The 12334-nt window shown below is 42.0% G+C and overlaps 1 protein-coding gene across 31 annotated transcripts in view; it reads right to left on the bottom strand.

The window, feature by feature from the left end:
* Window positions 1-12334, bottom strand: part of FBRSL1 (fibrosin like 1) — a 518463-nt gene that overhangs the window by 174563 nt on the left and 331566 nt on the right. For all 31 annotated transcript variants that reach the window (XM_048063690.2, XM_066979019.1, XM_066979011.1 and 28 more), the window contains one exon: window positions 1789-1818. In XM_048063690.2, the coding sequence (XP_047919647.1) occupies window positions 1789-1818 (30 nt within the window). The remainder of the gene's footprint in view (window positions 1-1788; window positions 1819-12334) is intronic.

Below are 12334 nucleotides of genomic sequence, written 5' to 3'. Positions count from 1 at the left end.
TTAATTCCAGAGACCTTTTTAATAGAACCTGTGTCGTGTCTCATGTCTCTACAGATCAGGCAGAGATAGAAAGATGATGATCTTGTGCTGCTCTCCTTACGAAGAAAAGAAATGTTATTGTTAAGGTGGAGTCACCTTAGAAGAAAGGTACCTGAGAAATACAGGAGCCTAGAAGTTCATATTACTGTTATAGATATGTAAAGAAATGCCATATTAATGGTAAGAAACACTATAATAGCCTTTCATTTGCTGTAAAGGACAGTAAGTTACCAGCCAAACACAAAGCAGCTTCCTCTGAAGGTAACCTCAGATCCCACATTCTGAAAGCTAATCAATGTTGTTCAGATTTCAATTTCTTCTCTACAAGGTGAAGTCAAACCTAATCTAACAAATGTCAGTCTCAGATGTAATGCTGCTAGCTGGGTCTACCAGTGTAATTTAGATAATCATTAATAGCATAGCTGTATAATAAAACTACATGTCACTTACAACTTCATCTGAGGTTTGACTGGCAGATCTTTAAACAGTTTTCTAAGTGATTGCTTTTACTTTCTTTGATTGGGCAGTCTAAGAAATGTTTTAACCCCATGGTATCTAAGCTTTTAGGGAATAATTTTTCACCCTCACCACCTCAGCCATCAGATCTGCTGGCTGGTAACTTTGTGGGAAACAGAACTTACGTGGTGGTCTCAGGAAGTGACTTTATACATATATGCACGTACATAAAATAAAATATGCATGGTATCTTTCGTTCAATGTATAAAATTTAGATGTTCCTCTTCAATCGAGCTTTCGCCTCAAACACACTTTTGCCATATTCCAGGGATACTGTGTATCTGATGGGATTTCTAAAAGGAGTTCAAGAAACTTTAATGCTTCCCAAGGTCTAACAGTATTAAAAAAAAAAACACGTAACCAGAAGCAGCTTTCAGTGCAGTCTCTTGAACTCACGGTAACCTCCAATGGATGGCTGCAGCCAAGCGTGCTGCCAAGGAGACAGGGCTATCTGAAGTCAGTTTTTACCTCTGTAATGCTGATCTAGTAGAAACCTGTGTGCCACAGCTTCTCATGAATGAATGCAAGAGACTGGACAGCCAAAATACAATGAAAGTTTGATGAAGACCTAACCTGAGACTGCCAAGTTTGATCTGCCAGAACAGAAGTCAGCAAGGGATACTCAAGTCTTTCATACATTTGATGCTTAAAAGCAGGGTGCAACTGTTGCTATGTCGTGGAACTTCTCTATTTTCCTTCCACAGGTGAAACAAGAAATCCCTATACAAAACCACACAACTACAACCTTTCAACGGCCAACCTCTGTATCAAAAGAAAAGGTCAGAAAAATCATTGCTCTGTGATAAATATGCATGCAACATGACAAAACACTCCCTGACAGATACCACACTGCCTTCGAGGGTAGGTACTGGTTGTCCCACCTTCTAAACTGATTACAAAACTGACATCTTCAAAGGTTGCTATAAATAAAATATAGTCTCCTGACAAGTTATCAGAGGAGACTTCCTCTGAAACAGCACTAACACTATGACTTGGGTCTCACCAATTGCTTGCGTTAATTGAAAGACTGTTCTGTTAACAAGAGTTTCTTTTCTGTAAGCTAGTGAAGACCACAAAGTATCTGATCCAATACTTCTTTCATTCTGTTATAAATATTTTTAAATCTGACATGAAGCCTGGAGGAAAAATATTATTTGTAAATTCATTCTTATTTTGACTGTGAGGGAACTTCCAAGCTAGCAAAGCACATGAAAGAAGAAAATTCAGTCTTACCTTATCGTCAACATCACTCTCGCTGTCACACTGTGGGTTAGAGAGAGAAAAAAAGATTCTGTGAAACACCTTTATGTATAGAGATCTTTTGCATCATCTGCTTAAATCTTTCGGATAGCTGCTCATGATGTTCTCAGTTCAATGAAACATACACTTTTGATGTTTGCAGTAATGCCTTTTAGATTGCTAGCATAAACCAAAGCCAATTTCTGTCTTTTTACACAAAAATATGGTATACTCATACTTGAATGGGTGACAGTGAACTTTAAACAAAAAAGACAATCAGCTATGCATTATAACAACTGTAACATGAACACCACAACAAAAAGCATGCCTTTTTAACATCCCGAATTGTGGAATATATAGTAACAGTTTTGCACTGCTTCACCTTGATAAGCACTTTGTCATCTAACAAGGAAACTGTGAAACTGGCAATCAATTTCTAATTTAATGAGCGGTACCAAGAATAGTAATTAAAATACATCATAAATTCTGGTACATTTTTTAGTTTGAATCAGATCACGATCCCAGGAGGAAGTGTTTACTTAAAGAGTTTTAGAGTGAAACCTCTTACAGCCTCTGAAAATGAAATGCTCTATTTTCACAGCACAGGCAACAGAAAGATAACTTGAGCACTGAATGGTTCAGGACATGCACATCCCGCTGGCTGGAGCTGAGAAAGATTTACATTTAAGAACAAAAATCAATCTCTTGTTGTCTGTTACACAGGCAGAAAGTGGTCAGCGTGTTTTGTAGCTTTGTGCCCAATGAGAATTCTCTCCTTCAGCTGATGGGGATGGCATGGGTGGGTTTCCATACCGGTGGCACCCTATTGAATTCACTCGTTCAACAAGGCAGGATTCTGCATGCCAGCAATGACAAGCTACAACAGTGGAAATGGTCCATGGGAACGCACGTGCTTCGGTGTCATTAGTGCAGAAGAAGGAATAGATCTGTTTGGTCGTTTTGTCCAGTTACTGCTCCTCATGGAGCAGGGAGGTGGAATCTGTCCTGTCAGGCCTTTTTATCCAAAAGTTACAAAGCAGAAATTTCAGCTGTGACATTCTTACTTCTCTGCAGATTTCTAAGAGGCTATTTAATCTGTTTTGCTTCTGTCTGCCATACGAAGGGATTGACCCCAAACAGTTGAGGAACGTTTTACTCTTAAATTCTCTGAAACACAAAAGCACACGAAGGACAACGACTCAGCAGAGGGGCCTCCTGCACAGATTCTGCATCTACGACTTCTCAGATTTCCAGTTGTCTCCCTACTTCCATTTAACTACAGAAGAAACACGAGGTTTATAGAAGACGTTTTTCTACAGTCTTGACTAAGCAGAACTCTCTTTCTTTCAAAACAAAACCATGTTTTACACTGCCCCACCTGATCCACAGCACAGTTTTCACAGAGAAATCCAACTGTTTAGAATGACGCACACAGATCTAACTGCATATGTAATCATTCTGGAAAAATAAGAGCCTGAAGCAAAAATGGAATAAATTACAGGAAGGCAGGACGCTGCTCTGCAGGGGCTGGGGAGCAGTGGTGGGCAAGTCCTGTGGGAATAACCAGTGCTAATGCCTGAAGACTGTGTTAAGTCCTAGCCAATTACTATGTGCGCAGAGGCAAGAACATCAGATAGCCATGTTTTAGCAAACACTTTCCTGTAAGCCATTTGTGTCTTTTTGGAGATTTTTATTTCCATCACTAAGCTTTATGAAAATTATTATAGGAAACACAGTTTCATAAACCAGACACTCAAAGAGAAGTAAAATCAGTCCTGATAAATCATCATCAGCAGCAGCCCTCTGCGACTCACCCAAAGCCATGCCTTGTGACCATGAACAACTAGAAGTCTGCTCTGAAGAGCACCAGGACTGGCAAGACACTGATTGTCCATCACCACCGAGACATGCCGGAACAGGTTTGCTGGGCAAAGGCTGCCCCAGTACCTGCTGCATCTGTGCTTGCTCAAGACAGCGCTAATTCATGCTGACAAAGCAACACATTCATCAAAAACAAGGGGGGTGGGGAGGAAGATGCAGTCATAGCATTACACTTGTTATTATTTACACACTCCCGAGAAATGCCATCTGACTCAAGGGAAGCCTTTCACCTCCACCTGGGGGCTGAATCAAGGCAGAATCGGGTGGCTGCTGTTGAGGAGTATGTGTTCCCCTGAGATACTACTAGCACAGTTGTGTGGGTCACAAAGACTGAATTATTTCACTCTTTAAACCTCATCTCAGCTAAGGTACCCTAAGCTGCCGTTCTAACCATTTCACTCATTCCACCTGCACACTGACAGAGGCAGAATATTTTGATGACGATTCAAACTTGCACAGTTCAGACTGAAGCATGTTACAATGGAATTACACCTATTGCAAAAATGGCATCAAAATGATAAGTACTTTCAAGTTGTGTTTCTTAAAATTTTATGCTTAGCTAACATCGACACAAATTTTAATTCTTACAGGGACTTAAAAATGATAAAGTAATAATAAAAAAATTCAACTCAAATACATTGACCAGAAAACACTAGAGATGATCATCAAAACTCAAACACTTTTGCCTATGAACCGTGGTTATATCTTTACTAAAACCACAGCAGTATATACCTTAATAAATTCAGCTTAAAAATATTTGAGAGGAAATGTAAACAACTTGGGGGGACCTTAGCAACCATTATTCTTCAAATAGAATATAGTATTTTAGTCTCTGTCTCTCTGTTTGTTTTTTTTTTTTTTTGGTACCAAAATTTGTCTCTGTATTTCCTACTGAATTATGTTATTTAAAAAAGGGATGAACTGGAGTTTTCTGGCTTTTAAGAGAAGATTCTTTTTGAAAACAGATTTGTCCTCAAAAATTTCTGTCTATAATGAGTATAAAAACCCATTACAGATGGTTTGCATTGCTAAAAGGTGCAGAATTGCCTTATTTAGATGCCTAATTTTGCTTTGTACCAATATGCAACTTTGTCTCATGTAGATAAACGAAAGTTGCAAAAAAGCAAGTGAACCATCAAATCCACATGCTAAATTTTATAAACAGCCATATGAATGAAGGAAACATCTGCTCTCTGAGGACACATTTTTTCCCCATTCAGGATCTGAAAATACTCCATAATTAATTGTTTTTAAAATGAAAAGGGCAACGAAGAATTATGCTTCATTTTAGCTTACATCTTCCTTAGCTTTATCACCAATGCTGCAGTCTTGCAATTGAAGAAGCCAGCGGGGCTTGTGGATGCAAATACAGCTCTGGGCAGACACGGATCCCACCCATGTGGTTGTGATTGCACGACGGGTGCTTTAAAAACTGTATTTTTGACAGCAAATTGCATAACTTCATGTTTACCTTTTGAAATAGCTGCCCTCTCCCAGTGTGCGAAGGCTGACATACACACACAGACCATCCCCAGAACAGGAATAGAGATTCTTACAGTGTGGCTTTTAAGCCACCAAAATACCACATCTTAATCCATGTAAGAATGAAGTCTTACACTAAACCAAAGCTAATAAGTAGTCTACATGACGATAGAACATTGGGGGGGGGGGGGAATTAGCACACGTATTTACAAGATTTGGATTTTTGCTTAACATACAGTGTCCTGGGAAATGGAGAGCTTGCAACAAACCCAGGCTCACAGCTACCAACTCACATTAATCTCCCACTGACTCCTAAAAGAAACAAACAGCCAGCTTTGGTGAAAAAACCCAAGCTTCACAATTCATTTAGATTTTTGTCTTTTTAATTTGAAGAAATGTGCTCCCGCATAGGCACAGAGAAACAGGAACCCGCAGGCTGCTGAACATGCACGGCACCGAAAAAACAGCGACAGCAAAACCAAACCCGCCCGGGGAGATCTGCGAAAAACAGAACCACTGTTGACCCTATCTCTCCGGGGGGGTAAAAAACACGAGCAAATTTTAATGGGCTGGTTCAGTTTCTGTGGTAACAGCCTGAAGTATCTTTGCACCCTCTCTTCTCCGCTCTCCTCGCCTCCACCTCCCTCCCCGATCAAGCCCTGGGTCAACAAAGAGAGGCTGCCGCTCATGTTTTGTATGGCCAGGAAGTTTAAATGAATAATGAAGTCATAGGAGAAACTTTAGTTTGACCCAGAGGATTTTCTGGGCGTCTTAAAAAGACGCCTGGCTCTGGACTGAAGAGCAGGAGGCCCGAGGCCCAGCCGAGGCCCAGCGGCGAGGCCGCGCTGGTCCCTGCCGCAGGAATGCGGCCTGGCCCCATGGCCCACCTCCCACGCAGCTGCTGTGGAGGGACAAAAGCCCTTGTCAAAACAAAAAGTTAAAGAAAATGTGGAGAATGGCAACTGTTGACAGCTATGGGGGCTCATTGAAAGACAAAAGCTTCAATTACCTGGATTTTAATAAAGGCCTGTTAACACTCCTGGTCTATAAGCGAAACTGTAAACAGCCATTGTGCCGGGTTCATAAAGGCTTGTAAAAGGATTATTCACTGGGTTGTGCCAATTGCCTCTCAATGCCACCAAGAATGTTTGCAAAGCCGACCCCTAATTGTGCCGCTTTTTGGAAACAATTTCTTGCAGTGACAGTTTCAAGTCAGAAAAAAGCCTCCTGTGAGGTAGACTTAAGCAGGAACAACATATAATTCGGGCAGAATTGTCCCAGTGCGCTGTAAAAAAGACCTGTGGAGTTAGGGACAGAGCTTCCATGTGCACAGACCAGGCCCTGTGGCCTCCTCCATCATGACTTTTCCACTGGGCAAGGAGTTACGATGCATTCCAGTACCTGTTTGTGCAAATCATCTGAATGGTGAAAAAATAGATGGACTTGTGGCTAGTGTAAAACACAGGCAGCTGCATATTTGGAGAAGACTCCTCTCGTTGCAGAAACATAGGTGCCACCTGCAGCACACCTGCAGTGACCTAAAACCAACCGCCTAACCCTGCCCTCATCCCAAACGTGCTTCAGTTGAAATGGGAAGCTGAATGTTGCCCACTAAGGTTCACGTGACATGAGCATAAATCAGATCACTCCAAGTAACAGCAACAGGTACAACAGAGATTTGTGATCTCCCCAACAGGGGCTTTCTGGTGGACCCAGAGTCAGAGGTGTTTGGCAGTGTCATCCCTGCCTATACCGCAGCATCCAGGCACCTAGTACTGCTCTAGTGTGTTTTTAGCTATTTATTTGCTGAGTACAGCAGGGGAGCAGGCCTGGGATAAGTTATACACAGATTTTTCCAAAAAAAAACCCCACCCAGCATCTGCAGAAGATACATTTAGGTTCTGTGTTTGGGGACACCTCCATTCGCACAGGGCTCTTCCCAAAGGCGTTTGCTCAGAAAGTGGCAGGGTCTATATTACAGTTGTTTGTACTGAGATTACAGATCTTGTTTTCTGATGTGTTTAGGAACCATGAAAATAACCTTTGGCTCTTTTTTGTTTGCCCTCAACATTTTAACTTCCAGATCAGCCAGTTTTTCTTCACATAATAAAGCTACTCCATTTACTAACATGAAATCAGATTCTCGCATAGCTGCATCATGCCAGGAACTAAAGCTCTAAGAAACAAAAACAAAAACAATCCAAGTCCAAAAACAAAAACAATCCAAGTCTTGCAAGGCTGCAACAAGATTGGCAGCACTTCAGTGTTATGTCATCAGGTGCAGAGAGACTCTGAAATGGGGCCACACCTTCCAAACTTTTGAGAAATGCATAGAATTCACCACAGCTTAGTTACATAAATGCTGTATCTCCTATTCCACCCAAACCCAGGGGTTTATGATTTGGGTTGTGCCTACATGGCCTCAAGGCTACATGGCCCCACTGTGCCAGCCACCGTACAGCACAGAAGTTACACCTTCCTGCCTAAATAGCTTACAGAAAGGCTTGTTTTTCTTTATACACATACCTACAGCTATTATTTACGTTATGCTTATAAGGAGAGTGATAGACATCTCAGCTGACTTGTGAAAAAAATGGATTCCAGCCTGGAGGGACATGGAACCTAACCAGTCTACCTGCCAGTAACATTGTGTGGGGAAGATGACAGCAGAAAGAAGAGGAGCCCAAAATATTAATTATACAGTCTATAATATTACAATGAAAACTGGAAGGGTAGAATATATATGCAAAAATTATATAAAATATATGAACTGTGTAGATACTACGGAGCCTACACACCCACTCAGTCCCAGAGGATGGCTATGTTTACTGCTCTCTTATTATTTCCAACCATACTTAGTTACTGAGTTTTCTTTTAATAAAGAGGCTCAGAGAAGCATCAGGCTTAAATCTTGGTTTGTTAACGCTTCTTTTAAAGGAACAAGTAAAACTGAGCGTATTTTTAAAGAGCCCTTCCCCCTGGCCCCGTCTGCTGAGCTTAGTTCCCGTGAGCTGCCGGGAGCTGCTTCGCAGCAGCAGCGCGTATGGATGCGCGCTTGTGTGTGCAGGGGGAGGGTGTTGTTTCCTATTAAGTCTGGCATCAGATTCATGTCTGCAGGGGCTTGCTTAAGATGATAGGAAGAGAGAGTTTTATCATGAGCCAGACTGACAGAAAAGCCTGCTAATGGGACTTGAGGCATACACAGGAAAGAAAGTGCCAAAACATTAAGCTACCGCCAAGTGTCAGAGGGCCACTGATTTATTGCAGCAATTTTGCCACTGTGTCCTTTATAAGGTCCCACAAGTCCTTCCTCCTGGCAAGAAGCTGTGAGCTGCTGCAGCTCGGGGAGAAGTTGAGATCCAGAGCGCAGAAAGTGTCCAAGCGCGAGGCGGGGGCCGGGGGGAGGACGGAAATCGAATGTTGACTTGAACTTGCCCCAGGCAGCAGAGCCCTCTTAGCTCCACTGCCTCCCTGACAGTTTGATGAAATGAGTCAGGGCCTCCCTATGGCTAGACCAGCTCGGGCTTCCAAGTGCTGGGGTAGAGCTGTAAGAAACAGATTGAGCCTCAGGGCAGCAATTTTTTTTTATTTTTTTTTTTATATTTTTTTCCCTTTCTCTCCTCAGCATTTGGCTGGGGGAAGGGGAAGGTTATGAGCACTACAGATGTATAGGCTGAGCCTTTGTCTGCGGAGGGGGAGGGAGAAGAACAGCAAGAGAGTATTAGCTATGGCAGCCGAGAATAGCCCTGAGCGCTATAACTAATTTTGAGGGGCAGTGATGCATTGTACGGGCTATGTGCTGTTTGGTCTGAGGGGGCCCCTGTTGTGAAGCAGCAATCAAGAGGACATTTTGTTAAGTGACCAACAGCTGTCATCTGCAAGCCTAGGGTAGGGAAGGAGGGAGCAAGGGGGAGGGAAAAAAAGAAGAAGAAAAAAAAAAAAGAGCATTTGTCCCTTGGAGGCAGAGCACATTAATCCACCAATCTGCCACAGCTTTAACTCTAGACATGCTTGGTGCCTCCGAAGAGCCGAATGCATCTCCATCAGCTGCCTGGAGAGGTGGGTCCCTCTCGCCCTGCCTCAGCCTGCCCAACACGGGGAGCTTCCCTGCCTCTGCGGGCCGTAGAACCGATGCTAAAAATACTGTTTAAATCTCTTTTCATTCCATAAAATTGAGTTGATCTGCTGCAGCTTAGGGTCAATCCCTCAAGGACTGTTTTTCCCCCCCTTCCCTTTTCCTTAGCACTCATAAATTAATCAGGAAGACCCTGACTAAGTCATTTCATGCTGTACAACATAAAAGAAAGTCCCCTGATGATCCAGGCAAGGATCTATTAAAAGTGGGGGGGCGAGGGGCTGGGAAAGAGGAAGAAGAGGGAGGGAGGGAAAGGAAAAAATCTCAACCTTTTTGATTTTTTAGGATAAAAGCTGGAGGACTTTGTTACAAATTCTAGCCAACATCAAAACACCTTAAATAATTCAAAGAACATGTTAAAGGGAAGAAACTGAATGTTGCTCTGATGTTCAGTTGATGCAACGCAGAATATTACCCAAAACAGCACAGCCTGTTAAGGGAGACAGCAGCCTTGAGCATTTCAGTTCTTTAGAAAAATGTCAGAACCTGTAAAAATCATAATTTCCAGCAACTTTTTTTTTCTTCTTTTTTTTCTTTTTTCATGATATAAACTCAGCGAGACTGAAATGTAGGTTTCTGACAAGCTGTTAACAAGACAACTTTAGAAATCTGTCTGGAGCTCTCAGGGAGATGGGCTGCCATTTCACTGCTTCGAAGAAGTTCATGACATGACAAGCAAAAATCAGGGAACAGAGACCTAAAAACCACGGTGTAATTTTCATTTGCTTCTGTCGTGAAAGAATTCAAGCAGAAATATTAGAAGGCTGCACAACTAAAAAAGCCAGCAACTGGAAAATCATTGCTGTGGTTTGACAAGCACATCTTTTATGCTGAAAATGGTTTCTTTATTATTACACCTATACATGGAAAGCACTTTTTGGAAAAAAATAAAGGGGGTAATCAGAAATTATTCACTGAGATCTGTGAAGTAATATCTACAGTTACCTACTTTCAAGCCAGGCCTAAGAATAACCCAGTTCATGTGAGAGAGCCATCTTGAAAAAAGGTTAAGAGCCACCAGGTTTCTCGTTTCCCCTACTGCAGCCTCCGAAGTAGAAAGGTAGAAATATCTTTCCATAATGCAGACATTTACTGGAGTCTATACAGCTGAGTGCTGCTACATTAAGTGTTTAATAAAAACACATTGATTAAAATTAGGAAAGTCTGCATCTGATGCCATCTACACAGCAACGCTTGTTCCAACTCAGAAGAGCCTTTCTGACTGGTTTATCATGTTGACCTACTACTTTAGACCTTAATATACCAGTACAATGATTTTCTATAATTTCTGAATGATTTAAGGATGTCTTTTCCAGAATCCATCTATTCTATTCTATGCTTAGAAAAAAATAGAACTATCTTTGTTCATACTATGTATCTCTTTCTATATATAATCCCTCTCTCTCTATTTGGGCTCTTTCTAAGTATCTAATCGTAGGTTGATATAGCTGCCTTCAAGTCAATTTACTGATCGTGATTGACTCATTATATCCACACTTAGAGAATTTTGGTACCCGTGGGATGGATGATTTGGGAAACCCACAGACAGACAGCCGCATGCATACAATCCTACGGTTAATTTCAGCCCATAATGGCCTACGAAGAGAGAGACTGCACAATGCGCGAGGTCAGTTTCAGTTACAACACCTACATTTATACCCACAAGTGTGTGAATTATGGGCAAAATTTAGCCCAGACTTTGCAAGTGCCAAGCAGATAATGAACTGAAGCTTTTCCACCCCCATATCTCTCAGCTCATCTCCACGCAGGTCTGGTGGTGCGGTCCTACAACCATGCTTGGATAATTGAAAGGACAGCACCTGCAAAGTTGAACGGCTCAACTGCATTTTACCAGTTTACGAAATGAAGGAGACTCCGACAAGAAAACAGAAGCAGTTTGCCCCTCTTCTGAAGTGCCCCCAAGTTCCTTTCATTCTCCCCTTGCCTGGGCATTGTCTAACCTGTCACTCATGTTCTTTTCATTAGACACTAAGAGACCTTACAGCTTCAGTGCTGTATATAGGTTTTCACCAAGGATCTAGAGAAGCATCCATTACTTTCCTATTCTACAGTTTTAAGCTATGACTAACCCCATTTTCTTGCAAAAGACCTCTTGCCTTGCTGCCCCCCCGCTTTACCATGAGCCTCCTGCTTTGGAGTGACCAGGACCCCACTGCCATGGCTGCTGTGGTTCAGGGAGGAGCAGAAACCGCGAGAGGATTCACAGTGATGCACAGCACGGAGAAACTCTACTTCTGTTTAATGCAAGGATGCCTAGACAGGATATGCCCAATAGAAGAAAAGTGGCTTAAAGCCATTATTTACAATACTGAGAGGCTGCTGCAGCTTGGAGGGGGGGTTATAAACCTTCTTTAAAATTAAGGAGTTTAGGACTTAATATGGATATAGCCAAAAGCCACTTAAACCATAATGAACTGTCTAGTAATTTCCCACTTACTATAAACATCAGTTTTCTTCTTCTATTTGGACTACAAATAGAAGAATCCACTTCTATGCCGTGCCCACGTCATTATGGAGTCACCAAAAAGTACTCAGCCACTACAAAATAACAGGATTTGTTAAAGTACCCCTGCTCTAATGGAAACCATTTAGTTACTCTCAGCTCTCTGGCTGCACGGTATGTAACTCTGTTTGGAAGTTTCATTTACATATTTATTTAGTGGAGAACATGCATGGCTGTCTTCCCTCAGTGCAGAACCTTTATTAGCTGCAGGAAGCGGCTGAAGGAAATTTCAGCATGGAACTCAGTAGGAAAAGCATTTCTTAATACCTTAGTACCCTGCTTAGTAACAGTCACCCTCCGGAATGAGGGTGATGGATTTTTGGTTATGAAACTTGCTGTGATTTGTAACAGCTGATTCACACGAATGTTTACTATATTTCATTTATACATTTAATTTAATATATACACACACACACACACTTTTGCTCTTTCCCATGCTGTCAACTTCCTTCCTCCTTACTTCCCCCTCTAAGTCCAAGTGCTGTAGCAACTGAAGAACACACCGGGTTATGCATGAA

This window comes from Anser cygnoides, chromosome 17 (genome assembly GCF_040182565.1).
Source record: "Anser cygnoides isolate HZ-2024a breed goose chromosome 17, Taihu_goose_T2T_genome, whole genome shotgun sequence".
NCBI classification, from domain to species: domain Eukaryota; kingdom Metazoa; phylum Chordata; class Aves; order Anseriformes; family Anatidae; genus Anser; species Anser cygnoides.
This window is presented reverse-complemented; position numbering and strand designations above follow the sequence as displayed.